The sequence below is a fragment of the Zootoca vivipara genome, chromosome 4 (genome assembly GCF_963506605.1).
Source record: "Zootoca vivipara chromosome 4, rZooViv1.1, whole genome shotgun sequence".
Taxonomy (NCBI): Eukaryota; Metazoa; Chordata; class Lepidosauria; order Squamata; family Lacertidae; genus Zootoca; species Zootoca vivipara.
In genome coordinates this window covers 36,834,301-36,856,192 of record NC_083279.1, presented here as the reverse complement: position 1 = coordinate 36,856,192, position 21,892 = coordinate 36,834,301, and the positions used below count along the sequence as shown (strand labels likewise).

The 21,892-nt window shown below is 40.9% G+C and overlaps 2 protein-coding genes across 4 annotated transcripts in view; one reads left to right on the top strand and one right to left on the bottom strand.

Annotated features, from left to right (window-relative positions):
- The window catches only part of GPM6B (glycoprotein M6B), a 107,373-nt gene that overhangs the window by 75,244 nt on the left and 10,237 nt on the right, over positions 1-21,892 (top strand). The window contains exons 2-3 of one of the 3 annotated variants that reach the window (XM_035116836.2): positions 3,072-3,191; positions 19,056-19,242. In XM_035116836.2, coding sequence (XP_034972727.1) covers positions 3,072-3,191; positions 19,056-19,242 — 307 coding nt within the window. Of the gene's footprint in view, positions 1-117; positions 3,192-19,055; positions 19,243-21,892 lie in introns of those variants that run through there. The other 2 variants (XM_035116831.2, XM_035116833.2) reach the window with 2 other exon arrangements.
- OFD1 (OFD1 centriole and centriolar satellite protein) overlaps positions 16,369-21,892 on the bottom strand; it is a 45,867-nt gene continuing 40,343 nt past the window's right edge. The window contains exon 24 of the transcript XR_004692681.2: positions 16,369-18,889. The gene's annotated coding sequence lies outside the window, so the exon portion shown is untranslated. The remainder of the gene's footprint in view (positions 18,890-21,892) is intronic.

Genomic DNA, 21,892 nt, shown 5'->3' with positions numbered 1-21,892 from the left:
CTGGGATTATTATCTGCTCTCTCACTTTTGAATGTAATCTGGATGTTCTGTTTTTTAAAAAGTGAACAAAGCTTGACCGTTCCAAGTGTGTGTGAGAGAGAGAAAGAAAGAGAGAGAGAGAGAGAGAGAGAGAGAGAGAGAGAGAGAGAGAGAGTACACAGGTTGTTGTAAGATCACTGCGGTGTTCTCCATGTTTTCCTCCTATGCCTTCTGCCCCACAATCTGATAAATTTTGACTAATTTTCCTGCAATACAATGCAATGGCAACTCCAGCCTGTCAAGTGTGGATAGACAAAGCACTATTAAGATTTTTCCAGGGCTTTTGCGCCTTTAAATTAAACACTTCCTTTTTTCAGGTTCTTCCTGTGTAATTGCTTCCTGTTGATCCCATTCTGAAGGATTTAATGAGTAATTGCCCGTTGAATAGATGCTCTGAATGTTAGTTTCTGTTCACGTCGAGAAATGAATAAGTACCATTTCACTATTAAAATGAAAAGAGAAAGGAAATAAGTAAATAAAGTGTCTCCTTCGGTGGGAACATAAACTGACATCAGGGCAATTCAGAGAGGCTATTCAAGGAGTAATTGCTCACTAACCCCCAGCTGGGATCAATAGGAAGCAATAACAGAGGCTGAACTTGTAAGCAATAAACTATATATAAAGTTGGCAGGGCTGAATGGAACTTACTTGTGAGCAGGCGTGATAGAACTGCTAGTTAACATGGTGCTATGTTTTAATCCTGTGAGGAACCTCCATTTTGATTCTTCCTCCAGCAATTTGTGAAGAAGCAGTGCCCCAGTAATACTAAAGGACGCTAATGTGGAAGCAGTTCGGAGAAGCATAATTACAAAGCTCACATAGAGAGACAACTGCATAACCCATATATGGAAAAAAAAATGCTGCAAATGATCAGCCAGCCCTCCATTTTCTTGTTTGAGATCATGGTCAGCTGCTGTGGCGTCCATTGTTGGCCTAAAGACAGAAGACTGATTGTGCGTTAGGCGGAAACAGCCACAGCTGAATAACATAGACATATGCTCAAGGAAATGTTGATAATTAGCTATCTAAGAGAGGATTTTTCTCTTAGACAGATATAAAAAGTGTATGTATCAAAAATAACTTAGTCCATGGTGGTTAAACTCCTTAGATATTTGCTGCAAGGACTCAGATTCTTTATAGAATCAGCGTTGGCTTTATGAGATAGGTGCAGATGCAAAAGATTTCACTTCCATTTGAAATCCACACACATTTCCTTTAATTTTGTGGTTATATAGCTGCAACCGGGTTGATTTGCTTTTTATTCTCCAGGGAAATCTGAAGCAGTTTAGTTGCCTCAAAACCAAACTGAACTCAAGATTGATTTGCAAGAAGACTTGGAAAAGCTTGAATAGAATATTTAAAGCATGCTCCATAAACACTGCAATGGTGATTTCACAACCTTATTCATTTGAGTGGGATTTCCACTTAAACCCCATAGTAATGAACAGAGATTGTACAGAAGTTATACCATTTGGAAAGCTTGGGTCCTATTTCTCCACAAAACCTGTTGCATACTCCTTAATAAAGTTTTAATGTCTTAAGAATATGGAACCAAATACTAAAGAACAACAGTGCATTTGAGGAAAGGTCCATCTTGTGTTGATTTCTCCACAATTAAATACACCTGATAATGAAATGCCTTGGTAGTGTTTATCAAAAGCATCTTCCCAACGTTCAGGGCAGTTAGACTTAGATGTTATTTCCTAGTAGAATATAAAGTACTGCATGTTATTGGTTACTATTTAACACTGCTTAACTTAACAACTCCAAGGAGTATGAAGAGAGGGACTTGGTGAAGCTAATGCATAAAATTTTGGCTTAATTTGTAAATCATAAATTATTGTTTGGCTTCTAAATCAGCATTTAGATATTTTGTAATATTTATATTTAATTATTTTTATGTTGATTTCATTGCTATTAGGGATAGAGAAGAAATTTGATTTCGTTAGCATTAAATGGGAAACTACCTAATTCATGCTCCCAAACAAATATGTGAAGTGAAACATAGCTCCTCTTTTCTGAATTTTGCAATGTGTACAAAAATGCAACATAGCATACAAATCTGCATTATATATGAGGAAATTGTTGGCATAAACGTGCATATTAAAACTGCATACAAAAATGTGTTTATTAGGAGAAAATTGCACTAAAATGCTGGTGAATTTCTAAACTGCTTCAGAAATGTGAACAACTGAATTTAAGACGGGAAGAATGAAAAAGAGAGAGAAACCAAACTTGAGAGATTTCTTCATCCCTAATTTATATTGGTCTAATAAATAGCATGCTATCAAATTATCAATGGAACCTGCCAGTGTAACCTCAAACAATTTTGCACAATATGCTACAGCTTTGCCTTATCTACTTGTTTTCTCAAGATGCTAACTGTGTAATACTGCAACAGTTGAAATTGTGCTTTGATTCACCCCCCCCCACTCCATCTGGGAATGATAATCTTGCTCTGCTGGGTTTAGTGAAAAGTTAAAAATAGTAAATGTAGTTTCCCACAACTAGGATAGAAAAGGTTGCTGTAATCTATCAGCTATAGAATGGATCACTGCCAGTAAAGAAGGGAACAGAGGAATGCATGTGATAAAGGATGGAAATGCCATAAAAACTGAGAACAGCTTTCCCCAACCTTGTGCCCTCCAACTCCTATCAGCCCCAGCCAGCCAGCAGACGGGAGATGTTATCCAAAAAAATATGTGGAGTGAACCAGGTTGGGGAATGCTGTTCTAGAGTACTAGATGCTACTGATATGTCAACATACGAATTTAAATGTGCTCTGAGGAATCTAGCAGGCTTCCTAAATTCTAATAATTGCAGCCCCTAGAATCTAATGCTAGTTATTTCACCCCCTTCTTCTGATTGGTGTGTGGGTGTGGCTGGCTTCTGTTACGAAATCTCAGCATAAATTTATGCGTTCTCGCTCCCTTTCCTGCTTTCTTTGTAGTAAATCTGAATTGAATAAAAGTACTTAAAGTAAAACTGAACTTTGCTGGAGACACTGACTTTTTACCACCTAAAATTGGCAGTGATCACCAGACCAGAAATGGAAATTGGCAGGTACCAATGGATGTACAGGAATTCAAGGCTACACCAGTACCATCATGTGCCAGCATTGAGAGGCAATGTTAGTCCTTTGGGGATTCAAGGTAAATAAAAGGCTGGGGGTCTAATATCTTAACTGGAGAATTTAAATATAATAGCACCATAATAGTCATTTTCCTAGCTGTAGCAAAAATGTTCCTAAATATATATGTTGATGTGCCTGATTCTCACTTGACAGGATATTTTGTTGTCTGTTTCAACGCATTTGTTCAGAACTGTTTTTCAGAGTAAGACATATTTTGCATCACTTACTTGGCTGCTCAGAATAATCTTTAAAACTGCCCATATACAAGAAGTCAAATGGTCTTCCACATAGCCTTTGCAGTCCAGACATTTGACTTCTGTGGTTCTCGAGGGAGTAATATATCCTACTTTAGACTTTATTTACACCCTAGACTTAATTTACACTCATACTTGTTTCTTGGGACTGTTTTCCCATTGGTTCAGTGATTGGTAGTTTCTGTGGAGAGTTGTGAGTTAGGTATCCTTCATAGCAGCCAGCTTTAACTCCGCTCCCTATTGTCGTCGTTGGGCACAAATGCCCATAAGTCCCAGTCAGCATAGCCAACAATTATGGGTGATAGGAGCCATATTTCAACAACAGCTGGAGGGCACCAGGTTGGGAAAAGTTTCATTATAGATATTTAAAATATGTAGTGGTTTTGAATCTGAAGGCATTTTTGACTTGGCCTTCCTCCTTGCTAAAAACAAACTTGCATATTTAATTTGCACCATATGCTCTTTCATAATTTCCCCCCTTCCAAATTCTTTTATCATCCTTAGTGGACAAGAAGGCCTGAAGACCAGAATGTAAGCTTTCCAGCAGTAATGCATAAAGATCTCTGCCTGCTGATTTGCTATGGCACTCAAATTTTACAATCACATTTTTTGCAGCTGGCATGGAACATGTTATTTATTTCATTTTATTTAAGGCATTTCTATTTCACTCATTAGCATTTTTAAGCAGCGCGTTAACTTGGAGGATGAAAATGTCTTAGTTTAAGCAACCAGTAAGAATGTATAGTAAGATAGCAAGGATAAATTTTAAATTGGATCTGAGAAAGCAAGACAAAAAGAGAACAGATATTAGTGTGTCAGTGATTGTCTAATGAAGTTTTGTTGTGCTTAGTCTTGTTTTCTGGGCAGCTTAAAAGCTACAGTAGCCTATTGGTCAACTGGATGTACAGTTCAGTAGATATTTTTTAATTGAGATGTCAGTAATCAGATGCAGATAAATAACATGGATCTGCAAACTATCTCTTCCCTCAGTAATAAAAAGCAGATGGTTTAGATTTTTTAAGCCTAGAAAAATAGCTCCATCACAGTGAATGCTTGCTTTATTATTGATTATGGCTTTGGGGTACATTTTGAGATATGTGAGATCACTGCCTCAGCTGGAAAGATACAGGTATAAGAAAGAAAACCTAGATTGTGGAGGACAGACTTCAGTTTTGTGATATATACTTGTTTTTCTTTTCATCTACCAACAGTAGCCAAGTGTTTACATAGTCAAAGGGAGCAGCATAAACTAGAAGGGGGGGTCTCATTCTCAGCCTTTTCACACTAAAATGCACACCTGGTTTTCCACTAAGCTTTTTTTGTTTCAGCAGCCCAATTAAAACAAGCCTTTCCATTGTTACAGTTGTTAGAACAACTGGAAGTAAGAAACCCTTGGCAGTAAGTAGGGTCCCAGCCTGTCTTTTGCATCCTCCCCAACCTAGGTACTCATCTCCTATGCTAGAGGATTTTTGCCAATTGGCAAAAAAATCTCTTCGGGAAGGAGCCAGAGAGGAACAGATGGGGGAAAAATCACTGTTCTTACCCTGGGTAGGTGTTATACTCTGGAGCTGGGTTGCACCTTATAAAGCCACTGCAGAAGGGATAGAAGGTAACTAATGCTGGAACTTGGCTCCCCTTTGCTTTCCTTATAACAAAGAATCAGTGGCGGACCATAGTGTCTCAAATTTCAATGGTGACTGCCTGATGCCAAAATCTGCCCCCGCCCACCAGCCACTTGCCTTCCATTGGATTTCATGGTTGGGGTTCCTGCTGCAGCATCCCAGAAGCTCCACACTCAGTGCAACTGAACCAGTCACGATTCCCTAGGTCTGCCTTTGAAATTGTGTTGAGGCCCATTAGTTAGGGCTGCCATACACCTGGAATTTCCCTGACGTAGCTGGAATACAGCAGTCGGAAACAGTGTCCGGGCAGAAATCACTTAAATGTCTGGGGAAATCTGGACGTATGGCAACCCATGTTGGAAACCTAGATTTCTGGCAAATTTCCTTAGAATTAGCTCAACAACTTCTCTCTCTCTCTTTAGATTTTGCAATAAAAATTCAACAACTTTGGCCCCCAAAATATGGCAACCTTACCATTAGTAAGGTTGGGTAGTTGCACAAATTTCCTCTATGCCCTCCCTCTTTTCATACCATGCTCCAGGTGGGAGAAACTGTAGGCAGATCTTTGCAGGGCATCTGGGGGCTCCTTATAGTCGTTGCTTTCTCTTCCCCCATAGGATAGGGCTCCCACTCTGTCTAGCACCCTCTACCTCTTCTTACACCAGGTTGGGCAAACAGGGTAGACATTTTACTCATAGATTGTATAGAATTTGCCCTTCGTGAATTATCCCCTCACACAGGCCAAGTCTTTCACTGCTAACCGATTTATTTCATTGATGCCTATTGTCCATGGACTTCCAAGGAGCTGCTTTATGTTATGTTATGGTAAGCAAAGGCAATGAACAAGTTCTGTCCAATTCCAGATGCATATAGCTTTGAAGTGGTTTTTAGATGTATGCTCTTGACTGCAAAATGTTTGACACAGTTGTTGATTCAAGGTCCTTTTAAATTCTTCAGCTTGTAAAGATTTCCTTCCTTTTTTTTCTTTCAGACTCAACATTCAGTTGCAAATGTGAGCAATCTCTTTTATGTGATGGGTTTCTTGCTAGGCTTAAATAAATTGTCTCCATCACAGAGTCATCTTCTCCTTGATCTTCTTTCAAAAACAAACTTTTGAATGGATTAGAAACAGAGCGCAGGGCTTGCATGTCAATGTATTTTTCATTTTTTCCACACTGACATAATAGTCAAGCTATCCTTACAAAGTAAGGAAAGTTGGCAAAATACCCATGTTTTAAATACAGATTTATTTTGAAGGTCACTTAAAACACATCTGTACCTTAATGAGTTTGAAGGTGTAGCTTGTGAAAGGGAATACACACACATTTATCTGCATTGACCTCTGGATAATCTTCTACCTTATTGCTCTGAATGTTTTTGCTTACTGACAGAGATTGGTGTATTCCTTCCCATGTTACAGTCTGCCTTTCCTAAAAGACCCAGTGCGCTCACATATTCTAAAAGTAATGTAGTGAAGTGTCCCTGAGTGAATTCTCCTGTTCAAATATATTGGAAAGCCTTAAAAGAAAAGAAAAAAGGGGGAGAGTCTTTGCAGATTTTTATATTATGGATGTATGTTTTGTATTATTTTATTAATGCTATTGCTTAATACAGGTTTGGCATGACATGTATTGTGAACTGAACTGATAGGCTTTTTAAAACAAATAAAAACAAATATGGAAGCACTTGAAATCTGTTGGATATCCCAGACAGAAAAGTGGTTGCTTACATATAACTGTGTAATGAATATAATTGGAAGCTAGCCCTGAGCTAACTCACCTTACTCTTTCAGTTGGGGGAGAGGCTTCTGTGATGATGCGTTGATGTTTTGTCACGGAATGCACACTTTTGTGATCTTAAAATGGTCTCTGTGCCCTTTGCTAGGAAGGCTGGAGTTGGGTAGGACAGACTTATCCATCGAACACAACCAACAGCAAATAATAATAATAATATACAATGCTTCCCTTTTCTAGTGATATACTTTAAAACAGGATTCTCTCTCTGGTCTGAGACTTTCCCCAAGCCACACCCACTGCCCCACTCTAATCCCTAAGCCTCATTTGCTCCTCACTTCCTCTACAGCACATGCAGAAACTGCCTTCTTGACCACTGGACCTACTATTGGTCTTGTCCCCTCAATCCACCGTAACTTGTCTTTGCATGCAGGGGATGTCTCTGACTCACTGAGGGTTTGAGACCTATTGGCTACACTCACCTGGTTTAGCCGGCCAGTCAAAGCCATTCTCAGGGTGGGGCTGCTGTCACATGCTGACAACTTCAATAGATGACGGGGGGGGCAGAGGACAGGGTAATACTGAGAAACCAAGACTGAGAGGTGCTAATGATGGATTGGATGTGGTTACTGGTGCCATGCAGTATCTTAGTGTGTGGTTCCTGGTTGTCTGAACCCTTCAAGTGTTGGTGCTATTTGAAGCAATGTTGTTGTTGTTGTTGTTGTTGTTTCATAACCCACAATTTTAAGCATTTCTCTTTGGTGGGAGTGGGTTCTGAAAGGGCATGTGTTCTGTGAATATTAGGGCATTTTGAAGAAGTTGAGAGCTGTGGGTAGAAAGCCAGTTTGATGTTCTACTGGATTATCATTGTTTGGGGTTATCTGGCCTGATGAAACAAGATGTTCTGTGTACTTCCAGCAGTTGCCCACCCAGGGTTCCAGGCTGCCTGCTGTCACATCGTTTAAAGGGCTTCTTAACCCATGCGCCTACCAGCACTCAGGCATGCAGCATTTACATGCCAGTGGAATACAGGAAGAAGCTGCCTTAAACTGAGTCAGACCATGAGCTCATCTTGTCTATACCCAGAGGCAGAAGCTGTCCAGGGTTGAAAACAGGAATATTTCCCAGCCTTAGCCAGGGATTGAACCTGGGATGTTCTGCATGCATATCAGTTGCTCAATCAGCTCCCTTCCAGGCCATACAGACATAGATGCATCACTGGTGTGTGAACGCTGCATACGTTGGAGCAAGTATTACCGTGTTTCTCCGAAAATAAGCCATACCCCGAAAATAAACCGCACCCCGAAAATAAGCCATACCCAAAAAATAAGCCATAGTGATAGGCAAGGTTAAACTGTACCATACTTAATTTAAAAAATCAGACATCCCCTGAAAATAAGCCACCGTGTTTTTTTTGAGGAAAAATAAATATAAGACGGTCTTATTTTTGGAGAAACACGGTAGGTAGCAGAATCCCTTTAATGGTAGAATTGCACACAAAGAATGACTTTATATTAGCCCAGCACCTCATCTAAATCTATCTTAAGTCTTAGTACTGCTATTTCGGGGTGGGGTGGCTTACCAGCGATAAACTTACCCAAGGCAACTTGTTCCATTTTCTCCTTGCAGAAGTATTTCATGTGGAGGAACAAAAGGATGTGGTATAGCCCAGGAAAGTAATATACAGGCCTTGACCTAATATTTTGAGTTCAAGGCTTTTCAGATTACTCACTCAGTCTACGTCTTCCTAATGCTCTGGGTTGACTTTCCTTTCTTAAAAACAACAACAACAACAACAACTTCCTTCTCTAGCAGTTGATCCTAGAAGCAGTTAGGAAATGTGGGGAAACTAGTGAACTCTCTTATTTCTCAAGCTCTTTCCACAAAGTAGTGATATTTCTGGATCGCTACTGAGTTTTCTGTATGTTATTCCTGTGCGGCCTTGTTCTGAGAGCACCACCCAACAGCATGGCAGACCAATATTAGCAATAATAAATGAAACATATTGGCTGAATAGATGTATAGCAACACACTATTCCTATTTCTCTCCCACCCAGCCCCAGTTTAAACGAGAGAAATGTGTATTTTTTGCACAGTATACCTGGATGCCTGATGGAACTATTCTATCAATTACTTTGCCCCATGGAAGCAGCACCCATGTTGAATGTATGTGCTGTAAGTGGCACTGTATGTAATGGCTTCACTACCAATTTATGCATCTTCCTTCTGCCCTAAGGTACAGATAGGGCTGCAACAGCCGTAGGCCTCCCTAGGTAGGATGTTTGGCACAGGTCAGTTAACAGTGGCTGAGGGGACAATATAGGAGGCACCAGGAATGGTAGGATATGGTGGAGAGGATCATTGGGCTAGAAGCTGGCATGGGTGTATATTGGGGCAGGGAGAGGAAGGGTAGAAGCAACAGAATTTGTGAGATGTGCACGGTAGAAGAGAGAAAGTTATGAGAATTTGGGTGGGACTGGCCAGGTATGGGATCCCCACCCTTTTGTTGTTGTTTTTAAAGGCTGTAAGGAATGGAAAGGAAGGTAGCAAAATAGGGGGACATGTTTAGTGAGGAAACACTGAGTATGCAAGAAGGTACTATGCAGAGGAGGGAGGTTCAGGAGCAGGACATGACGTTAGAGTGGCATAGAATGAGCATGCCATACAGAGGTGAGATCTTGGTTTGGATCCAGAGATTGTATTGTGATTAGAACAGAGAGGCAAGTTGTGTGGACAGAACTGCTCGAGAGGCTTTGCAGATCATTTCCGTATGTTACAGGTGGCGAGTTAGGGGCCCATACCTTTCAGTGCTTTGGGGCCCAAAGTCCTTAATTTCCTGATGATCAGACTAACCATAGCAACGGGATATGCTGTTGAATTTACTGTTCTTTAGATGAACGTTTGGGAGCTCTATAAAATACAGTAAATCTGCAGCTTTGAAGTTCCTTTTTAAAGGAGTATGTCAGAAAACATAAATTTGTTGGAAGATAATTGAGCAGCAAATTTCCTCCTGATGTTTTGTGGTACCTTGTGTTGCAAAATAATTTAACCTTTTCAAACACAACAAAGAAGGGCTTATTCAGCTTTGCCTTGCCACCCCAGGTGTGGTAACATTGTCTGACTTTCAGCTCAAGCAGATGGATCAAGAGGACTCTTCTTGCTTATGTTGTCTCATGTGTTGTATAACACAGTATTTTGAGCACTTTTGATGACCTAAACCAGCTAGAGACTTGGATCAATGTTGATGTCAAACATTAGAACAGCTTCTTCCATTTTACAGGCCAGTCTAGGTCCTTCTCTCTCTTAGGTTATTATAATAGAACCCTTTGTCATCAACTGCCAGCTTCATGGCACACTAAATTTATCTGAAAAGGTTAAATAGAAGCATGTAGCTCAGTGTTTACTGCTTTACTTTTTGTAAGAAGGATCCCATTATCACGATTTGAGACAGCAGCCAAGCATTATTGCTGCTATCAAAATGGGAAGATGGATTTGACTGGTTTTGAAGGTATACAGCAGATAATTGCAACAACCTTGGTCTGCAACAAGCTTGAAAATCTAAATGAATTGGTATGTGTCCACCAATATGAAGCAGTCATCTTCTGTGGCCACTGTTGTAAGCAGGACCTGTGTTTCTGGAAAAAAAAATTCTTTAGGCATATGGTGAGCAATCACTTCTGATTTCCAACTTCCCCAGCCTACAATTAATCATGCTAGTTTAATCATGAGGACCTTAACTGTACAGTGTTAATTTTTCTCCAACCATTATCCTTTGTTTGACACCTTGGATGAACTTGCTACTTGTTACTTGTTTCAATGTTCAAAACTTACTCAATGTGAGCCCATAATATAGGATGCCCTTCCCGTGTTCTACCTTCCTGACAAAGTTGTTCGCCAGCATAGCTCAAAACCAGAAAAATATTGCTTATTATTTGTTATGCATTTACTTTCTTATCTGCCTTTCACCATAAGGTCCCAGGGCAGGTTGCAACCATTTAAAAATACAATTTTAAAAACAGCTTAAAGCAAACTGATAATGAATGCCCGGCTGGTCCTTGATGGCTCTTACAAACTGCTTGTTTTACCTTTGCCTCTGTGTATCTTTCTGCATTTACTGCCACAAACAGTTCTGCACCAATTATTTGGGAATGATGAAGGAATAGGGCTTAATCCTTGGGCACAAAATTGGAGAGCTGAGTTGGCAAGTGTATTGAAGGCAAGGGATTCACGGGATGGGAAGAATAAGAGAGGTTCAGTCATCCTGAGCCCACCTCCCGCCGGGCCTCAACATGTTGTAAAGTTGGAAGTTGATCTCCAGCAACCTCTGCCTGAAACCCCTGCAGAGCATTTATTCACATGCTCACAGTATTTATTTTATTTAATACAGAGACTTCTAGTTAAATCATTACATTTTATACATGGCTAAAGATAGTGTTCCATAAGGGGCAAGGGCAAGTCCAAGACTAGCTTCTCATTTAAACTTTCCTTTCCCTGCTGTTTGAAGTTCTGCCAGTAGTTTAATACTAATACACTGTTCCACAGAATCTGCACACCATATTCATATAATATGATAAACTGTAGATTTATATTGGAGCTTGTGAAACAAGAATTCTCCAGTTAGAACTTCAAAACTCAGAATTTCTATTAATTAAGAGGCAACCATTTGTTGGTTAAATTAAGCTTTGTTTGTTCTTGAATTTTTAAGACCTTCTTAACTTGCAGGCTTGTTGCAAACTTAAAAAAAATTAAATAAAACCATAGATTGTGTTATTGTTATTGTTCTGGTGTGGCTGTACATTTATTGTTTTGATGTGTGGTAGTGATCTGTTGGATGCTCTTATATATTTGGGAAATGTCAAGAGTGTAACTCAAGGGTTTCCCAGTGGAGGTGGGCAGCAATCTTGACTGAGGTATTTAGAACTCTTCTTGATATGCTAATCAACCCATAGTGACTTAAAGCAGCCATCCCCAAACTGCAGCCCTCCAGATGTTTTGGCCCACAACTCCCATGATCCCTAGCTAACAGGACCAGTGGTCGGAAAAGATGGGAATTGTAGTCCAAACATCTGGAGGGCCGAAGTTTGGGGATGCCTGGCTTAGAGCATCCAAATAGTTCTCCATGTAACTGTGTTGGGAGAATTGGCTGTAACTTTTGGTCCCCCTGATGCTGTTGGACTTCCAACTCCCATTGGCTTCAGCCAGAATGGCCAACATCCCATCAGGGATGATGGGAGTTGCATTTATATATTTGTGGAATTTGCATTCCGCCCTTTGACCCAAAGGTTCCCAGGGCGGTGCATAATATTATAATATCTAAATCCAGACAAAAATAGTAAGAAAACAATTACAAAAACAAACAGAAAACACACACACACAAAAGCAAACAACCAAAATTGCAAACAATCCAGCAGCTGTATCTGGAGGGTCACAGGCTAGCCACCCTCTCCTGAACAACGTTTGTTGCTTTGGGTAATAAGGTGAGTATGGGCAAGGTGCTTTGCCCTCTTTGTAAAGAAGGCTCCATAAATACTTGGCTGTGTGTATGTAGGTGAATGCGGGAATCCATTCTGCATTTTATTCTGTTGACACAATGATAAATACTGTAATGACAATTTATTTATACCCTGCTCTACTATTAAAGTGCCAGTATAGACAGCGTTTGAGACCAGACTCACAGCACTAGTCATCTTAAGACAGCGTGTAGGTGGTGATAGTGCAGGATCACTTTTATTTATTGTTTGAATCCACTTGAATCTGCAGGTGACATGCATAACTAAAAATAGCTTTAAAAACAGTCAAAACAACAAACAACTTAAAAGATAGTTTCTAAAACAATACACCCAGCTGGTAAAGCTTATTGGGGGGGGGGGAATGTCTTCAGTGGTTTCTATAAAGTACAAGTAATGGTTGCATGTTGCATTCCAACAGGGATACTGTCCCACAGAACAGGGGCAGCCACACTGACAAGTCTTACACCTCCAAGTATGGGTTTTATACTATTGACAGCACCCCTTTGTGCAGGGGTTGCCCATGCTCGAAAAGCATGAGTTTCTCCCAGTGCTTTATGCACCATAGTTGGTTCCTGTTCTTTTTCTTCTATTTGTATTCCTTATAATAAAAAGTGTGCATGTGTGTGTGCACACATCCACTTTCATTTTATACCCTTCCCCAGAGAATACTTTCAGTCCTTTTCTTTTTTCTTTTTTCTTAGTTGGCCTCCTTTTGTGAGTGTGTTAAATCTGCAGCCAGGTTCACCGTTAGCTCTGGGCAAATCACTGAGCTGTTATTAACCTGCTTCCATGGCAACTGCTGCTCACAAGCCTGAGGACAAAAAATTGTTTTTATTCTGAACTGCACAAAAGGTTCTAGTGATGCTTTAGACAAAATGGCCATTGAACGTGAGTTGCATTGATGCGTGTATCTGTACAATTTATATTTAAACTACTTTTACTCTGGTGTGTTAGGGTAGTATTGGACATGCCCAGCATACTTTCAAATTCTGTTTCTAACATCTTCCATCATGTTTTGTAAGGGATGTTAAGGTTTTCCTCTTTTCCACAAAGTGGGATTCATATAAAGACAAGAGTAGTTCATCTCTCATTGACACTGCTAATATGATACTGTTTGTCCTCATGTTGCCGTTTAGTTGCTTCCACACCAATATGATAAATATTGTGTGGTTACGTTTGTTTCAGAATGAGACCAGCAGATGAACCACTTTTTAGCAGAAGAAAACATTTTATGTCATGAGTCAAAAACATAACAAACATCTTTCCAGCAGCACCTTAGAGACCAACTAAGTTTGTCATTGGTATGAGCTTTCGTGTGCATGCACACTTCTTCAGATACCATATCTGAAGAAGTGTGCATGCACATGAAAGCTCATACCAATGACAAACTTAGTTGGTCTCTAAGGTGCTGCTGGAAGGATTTTTTAAATTTTGTTTCGACTACGTCAGACCAACACGGGTACCTACCTGTAACTATAACAAACATCCATTTATCTAGATTAGATGTGTTACTAGTTTAAGCACACCACAAATATACTCTACAGAAGTAAAGTTCAGGCAAGTCTTGATATTCTGCACAGAGGTATATACTGCATCATGGCTTCTGTCTTTTAGCTGTGAAAAGTATGCACATCACCCATGAAAAGTGAACACATGCATGTACTCAAAGCTGTGTGTGACCAGTACTCCCAAGTTTCTTACAGGATAATATTAATATCCCAAGGAAATGACAACCTGTTGAAAATCTCCCAGAGAACAGCATTCCAGCTACTATGGCTGCTGAGGCCGTTATACCAACATTTCCCACAAATATACCATTGCAGGGGTCAGCAAACTTTTTCAGCAGGGGGCCGGTCCACTGTCCCTCAGACCTTGTGGGGGGCCGGACTATATTTTGGGGGGGGGGGGGAAATATGAACGAATTCCTATACCTCACAAATAATCCAGAGATGCATTTTAAATAAAAGGACACATTCTACTCATGTAAAAACATGCTGATTCCTGGACTGTCCGTGGGCCGGATTTAGAAGGTGATTGGGCCGCATCCGGCCCCCAGGTCTTAGTTTGGGGACCCCTGATTGAGAATATCACCTCTAATGTTGCTATAGTGCATCTAGCCATAAGTCTGTCACTTCATAGTTATCCACAATTTCTTCAGGAGTAGTATTGCTACCACCACCTTCAAAAGACCTGGGACCAACTTCTTCTTGAAGCCCAACCACCTATCCCCTCCCTGCCTAATTTTAGAAATCAGGAAGGGGAAGGATTCAAGACACAGGTAGTTGATGGAAACTAACCTTCAACTACCTTGCCCATGATCTCCAGTTTCACCCACTGAAGCTCCTCCAACATCACCAGACACCTCACCAGAATCACCTGCTCCAAGGATGGAATCCAAATCCTGGTTTATGCAAGCAATTTTAACTTCCGAATTCCTCACAAACATGTCACAGCAAGCTTTGGATGAGTCTACTGATGTGTCCTCAGTAATCTACAGCTTCATCTGGACAATGATACTTGCTTCTCACAAGCCTTTGGGTGGATGCCTCCATCCAAGACCTGTTAGAACCAGACCCTGGGGGGGAAACTTGAGCTACCAAGACAACACTAGTACAGGATCTCATACTGTCAGCTGCAACTCCATTTCCCTCATTGTCCAGTGTAAAATCTGCCAACATCTGCCAGTGTGCTCTTCTGCATTCTACACGGAACGAGCAGGCCTGTCTCTGCAAAGCAACAAATGGACACAAATATATCATAAATGGCAATTACAAAAGGCCCGTGGGAGAACTTTTCTGCCTCTCAGGACACTCTGTAACTGGCCCTAATTAAACAAAGCAGCTTCAGTGGGAAACTCTAGTGTGCTGAATTACAATTTATGAGGCAATTCCGTTATGGCTTGAAGTATGGCTTGAACTGTTTTATTGCAATTCATGTGTTAATTAGCTGATCAGTGCCAGGATGTTTGTTATCAACATTGCTGTGATATAGTGCAAAATAGTGTTAACTATATTGTTTTCAAGCTAGCCTTCACAGTTCTTTATACACATCATTTTCCTCTGACATAAGGGGTGCTGGAGGAATCTGGGAGGTCTGTATCTTGAGCAAACTCACCTGGTCTTGCACCTTCATAGGTTAATGTGCAGACAGGTTGAGCTACTTCTTTGAACCCACCCACCCCCATGAAGTTCTGTGAGGTAGTTTGAGTCAGCTGCCTTGTACATTTTTTTTCTTTTTCCCAACTGGTAATACAGTGGTACCTCGTTTTATGAACACAATTGGTTCCGGAAGTCTGTTCATAAACTGAAGCGTTCATAAACTGAAGCAAACTTTCCCATTGAAAGTAATGGAAAGTGAATTAATCCGTTCCAGACGGTCCGCGGAGTAAGCGTTCATAAACTGAAGCAAACTTTCCCATTGAAAGTAATGGAAAGTGGATTAATCCGTTCCAGACGGGTCCGTGGAGTACTTAAACTGAAGCGTTCATAAACTGAAGCATGGGTGTAATTGGTTCCGGAAGTCTGTTCATAAACTGAAGCGTTCATAAACTGAAGCAAACTTTCCCATTGAAAGTAATGGAAAATTAATTAATCCGTTCCAGATGGGTCCGCGGCGTTCATAAACCGAAAATTCATAAACCGAGGTGTTCATAAACCGAGGTTCCACTGTAGCTGCTTGGAGTTGCTAGGACAGGTGTCTCCAGTCTGGTGCCCATGGTGCCTGTGAAGGCTTTAACTGGTGTCCAGGCACAGATGCCCCAAAGTATGAGCTTTCATTAAAAAAGAAAAGAAAAAAGTATTGAGCCCTTCTGGAAAGCGAGTTATTTCTGTGAAATGATAGTGTCGTGGGGTTGCCTTCTATACTTTTTATGGTACTGTTGCTATTAGACTCTCTCTGTGTGTGTCTCTGTTATGTGTGTGAAATCTGCACAGTGGGTACCAGGACAAAGCTGACTTTCCACTGTAAGCATAAGGTTGTCAGGGGTGACTATCTCTCTAGTTTTGTGTTATGCCATCCCATAGCAGCTATTTTGTGACAGACACTAAAATAGATAGATAAAATAAAGAGTCACAAAATAGCTGTTATGGGGTGGCATAACACAGAACTAGAGAGACAGTCACCCAAACAATATTTTACTTTTAAAATCATTTTTTCATATGAAAAAGCTACATAATAAACATTTTTGTTTTATACATTTGCATACCATACTTGAAACAGAGTGGACTGAGGACAGGAGACCCATGGAAAAGGGGAAAGGAATGGAACCTGACTGTTCCTTCCTCCGCTGACATCTCTCTCCCAATGTGCATATATGCTTGCCAATTTAAGATGACACTTCAAGCATCTGATGAAGCAGACCATGAAAACCTATGCCACAATACATTTGTTAGCTTTTTAAGGTGCTACAATACTTTTTTTTTAACTGCTGCATGGACTTTATTGCTCTATGGATGTGCCCAACTATAATAATTTCTGTGTACAAAGACATGTAATGTTTGATTTTATTGGGTAGCAAATAATATATACACCAGAGTTGTACTTACGAGTGCATCTCTTGCCTCCCCGGTTCTCCTTAAATTGGCTTGGATAAGCCAACTTTTAAAAAATTTAAATAAAATAGACTCAGGATGGCACTTGGCTTATTCCAAGCCAATCTGGATTTAATCTGAGACTTTGGTACATGAAGCAGATTTCTCCCAATACTCTGATTCTCTGACACACACACACACACACAACCTTTGTACACATGACTGCCCCCTCCCACCAATACCCATTCACATTGGGGCTACAGGTCTGGCACAGAGAGGAATGTTTCTCTCTTGTCAGCACCTAGCACCCTGGTTGCCCTGAATTCCTGATGGGAGCTGGAGGCAAACACGTAAGTGGAACAGGTACTGCTTACCTTGCATTTGAAACAACTGTTCCAAGCCACCCTATTTCAAAATGCAATGCTTGGGACTATATATTCTGGCATCATCTCTAGTGAGAGTAGCATAGCAGTTCTAGGATAATAATTTGGTTAAGTGGTGTCTTGGGCAACTAGATAGTTTATTAGTATGGCGATCAGCAAAATGGCTTCCTCTTCTCTTGAACAAATGAGTGACTGTAAGCATTTGGAGAAGCAGACTCACAAGTTTTCCAAGTTCTAAGCCAATTCCTTTTATCTTGGGCTGTGTGCTTTTTCAGCCACTGCTTGTTGTTAACAACAGCAGTTCATAAGAACAGCAGGGTGGTTGAGGCACAGTCTGTGTCTTCTCAGAAAGCACCTGGGAGGTCAGATCATTTTAAACTTCCACCATGCCCCATTTTCCTTGTGCATGTGCAAAGCTAGTATCTGAGAGTGGAATCTGAAACTGAACATTCACTACACTGTGGACTAGACTTAGCAGTTCTGATGTTACTAATGAATATAAAACTATCCCCTAGAGGACACAGAAATATTTCCAGATACTGAGGGCAAACAAAATATGCAAATAAATCCAGAGGGTTTGCAGCATAGAATCTCCAGTGAAACAGTGTCCCATATGCAATTTAAGGAACTAAGTGGGCTTTTGGGATATTTCTTTTCTACTCTCATGATACACTTCCATGCTTGCTGTATCAGTGATGCTGTAGAATTTGCCATTTTTAACCATCTAAGACCAATATGAACTGATTCTCCTCTTTTCTTTTTACCTCACCAGTATCTGAAACTCCTCTTCAAGCTATTTATTCTAATTTAGTTGCATCTGAAGTCATGAAGGCATATTCCTCCACTGGAGTAGTGTTGTGCTGCGAAATTAGTTCCCATGCTGGGTTTTGACTCAAGTGGCTAACCTGTGACACATACCCCGGGTTATTTTTGGACACCAGCTCCCATCAGCCTCAGCCAGAAGTCCGGTCAGGAATGGTGGAAATTGTAGTAACAATATCATCCTGAAGGGCCACCCACTTTCCATAGTCTTTTAGGCATTTACTGAAGTGGAAGGGCACCAGTGGTGCTTCTAAGCATGGCATGTGTGTAGCATTTCATTTACCCTAGGGATGCTGCCCTCCAGATGCAATTCCCAGTGGCCTGAGGTGCTGGGAACTGTCATCCACAGATTCTCCATCCCTATATGTCAATTAACAAGCTTGGGATGTTCTGTATTTGAACATATCTGTATGTTCTTCAGAGAAAGCACAAACTTTTCAGCTGCGTTTATATAGAGCCTTTTGAGTACATCACACACCAGTAAACTTTTTAACATCCATGTTGAGTGAACCAGTGTGCTGTCAAATGGGGCCTGAAGTTTTATAAAAGCTGAGTGTGAGTGGATTATTTAAGGCTGTCAAATGAATTTGTGGCTCAGATGAGACTTTTAACTAGAGGGCTTCTGGCTCCCATTCCCCTGCAAAGATGTCTGAAAGGACAGTATAGTGCACTTAGTTTCAAAGTTTTATTTTTGTTGTCTGTGCTTAAAATAGAAGTGTTAATTTGATGTGTCCGTGGAGAACACACATTCCGTTCTAAAGCATCCTGCACAAGCTTGCTTCATCTGTAGCCTTTGATTTTCATAGAATCTGGGGTGCTGTCACTCTTGTACTTTGAGGCGACAGACATAGAGAGGAAGGTCATCTGATGAAAGTAGGAAGTGCAACCCATTAGCTTTGAACAAGTAACTTTGCTAATTGTTCTTACTAGTTTTACCACATGAAGTCCAAATGATGTTGTTCTCATAACTTGCTCTTGTACTTAAATAATGTTGTCTTTGTGTCCCCCTCCCCTTTTCTTTTCTGCTTAGGTTGCTTTGAATGTTGCATTAAGTGCCTGGGAGGAGTTCCATATGCTTCCCTTGTGGCAACTATTCTCTGCTTCTCTGGGGTAGCATTGTTCTGCGGCTGCGGTCATGTGGCTCTTGCCGGGACCGTATCGATCCTCGAACAGCGTTTTTCCACAAATGTTACTGACCATGCTTTGTTATCTGAAGTGTAAGTACAAAACCACTTCTCTTACTCTGTGAAGCAATTGCAGTGATAACTTTAATAATATCAGAGCTAGGAGTGCATGTGTGCATGCCAATTCAGCCTGCAAGGAGGTAAGAGTGGCTGGCAAAACTCAAAATTTGAAGTGAATTTGGAGAGTCCATCTCAAGCAAAACATCTTTTGGATTAGGGCTGTTTTTTATATACAGTATATAGTTGTGAAATTTGTTGGGTGGGTTGGGGAATTTGCAACACTTCCACCAGAAGACTGCTGCATATATTCAGCATATATTTCGCCCCAAATGTCTTTTCTAGTTCAACAGAGAGAAGGAAAACAAGGGTAGCAATAAATCTCCCAGAGAACATAGTTATTCAGCTCCATAGCAACTGAAGGCAAGAAAAAATAGCTGTTGCCAGGAGATGACAGACCACTAAAAATATACTGGAGAGGTACACAGGAAAGCAATACTGCTAAATCTAAGGATAAAATAATAAATGTTATCACTAACGGCTTGCAATTGAGGCAGTCATGACATTTCTCTCACATGCCACATAACTTCATAGTAGATGTGTTGGGCTATGAATCTAATCTTCTGCCTCCCAGTGAAATAAGCTATATTGGTTTGTGTCTAAAGCATGCTAGTTTTCCTCAACAGGATCTTCCATTGCTGAACTGTTCTTATGGTTAAATTTTCCCGTTATTAACCTCTCATCTACATTATTTAAGCTTAAAACATGTTGCCTCTTCTGTCCTTGGTGAACAGTTTGTCTTCCTTTTCACGTTCTAGATCAGGGGTAGGCAACCTAAGGCGGATGCGGCCCAATCACCTTCTCAATCCGGCCCAGGGATGGTTCGGGATTCAGCGTGTTTTTACATGAGTAGAATGTGTGCTTTTATTTAAAATGCATCTCTGGGTTATTTGTGGGGCATAGGAATTCGTTCATCCCCCCCCCCAAAAAATATAGTCCGGCCCCCCACATGGTCTGAGGGACAGTGGACCGGCCCACGGCTGGAAAAGGTTGCTGACCCCTAAAAATTGTTAGCGGACGTCATTTACTTCACTTCTATAGGAACAGCACTGCATAATGATTTATCTTCTGGATGTCTAGTGGGTCAACTAAAATTCTTTTAATCGTGGTGCATAAAACTGAATCTGAAACTAACAAATATGGTTTACATACCTCTAGAAGTGCAAACGAATGCATAGTGCAATGCAAGTGCAAACTTTTGCATAGTGCCTTAGATGTAGGGTATTCTGACATTTTGTATGTGGAAAAGGAAACAAAACCTATATTACAGGGTGGTTGTGAGGATACCATGGGGTGCAGTGATGACCAGAAACCAAATTTTGCAGCAAAGGGGGACAATGCAAATTACTCACAAACTTTGGCTACATATTACTTTTAATGGAAAAGATGGCTGGATCCATTACAAAACAGAAATCACTGCAAGTTAATTGCACAAATGAATGGGTAGGTCTTCAGTAGAGCTAGAAGCTGCATTATATTGAGTGATGTGGGCAATGTACCCTACTGCTACTATGAGGAATTTATATTGTGTGGATGCAGTGCACACACTGACAAAAGACAAAATGAAAGCCCCTTCTTGTTGCTAGATGGCATAGGGGTGTGTTGGGTCTGGGTCTCCAGCTTTGCAGCAGTGCTCATTTTGTCTATTTGAGTAGGAGCAGCACCCCTTTAAATGTTTTTTTCTTGCTGCTGAAACAAAGCAAGAACAAAGCTTCCTTCCCAGAAGAAGCCTGCTGTGGTTCCTTCTGGGATACAGTAAGGGAAGCTGTTTGCAGTAAGAAATATTCTATAGTGACTGGTGAGGGTAGGGCTTGAGGCTATTTAATTATGTGTAAGCATCAGATGCTGCAGCATTTTTGAAGTTACTGGTGGTGAACTTTGGCTGTGTAATAGCTGTAAGGTAAAGGGACCCCTGACCTTTAGGTCCAGTCGTGACAGACTGGGGTTGCGGCGCTCATCTCGCGTTATTGGCCAAGGGAACCGGCGTACAGCTTCCAGGTCATGTGGCCAGCATGACTAAGCCACTTATGGCGAACCAGAGCAGCACATGGAAACGCCGTTTACCTTCCCGCTGTAGCAGTACCTATTTATCTACTTGCACTCTGACATGCTTTCGAACTGCTAGGTTGGCAGGAGCTGGGACCGAGCAATGGGAGCTCACCCCGTCACGGGGATTCAAACAGCCGACCTTCTGATCGGCAAGGCAAGCCCTAGGCTCTGTGGTTTAACCCACAGCGCCACCCATGTCCCTTTTAATAGCTGTATAGAAGGGCAATAAATACTAGATGTTTTCATCCGAGGATTTGACTGACTAGTTCAGTTCATATGTGAAATTCAGCTTCTCAGACTGCTCCAGTTCCCTTCATTCTTGAATATGAGGTAAAAATCTACAACAGCTTAACCAGTTCCAGTTGACAAGTCAACATTAAAGAAGAGCAACTGGATCAGAATCTAAACCAGCCTTGGTCAACCTGCTGCTCTCCATATGGTGAAGACTCTAATTCCTATTAGCCTCAACCACCAGCATGGTCCAAGGCCAAATCTTGCAACCTGATGGAAATTATGACCCAAACTACATTGGTTCTTTACGCAACTAGTATATGGTCTCACCTGTGATCTTGCCACT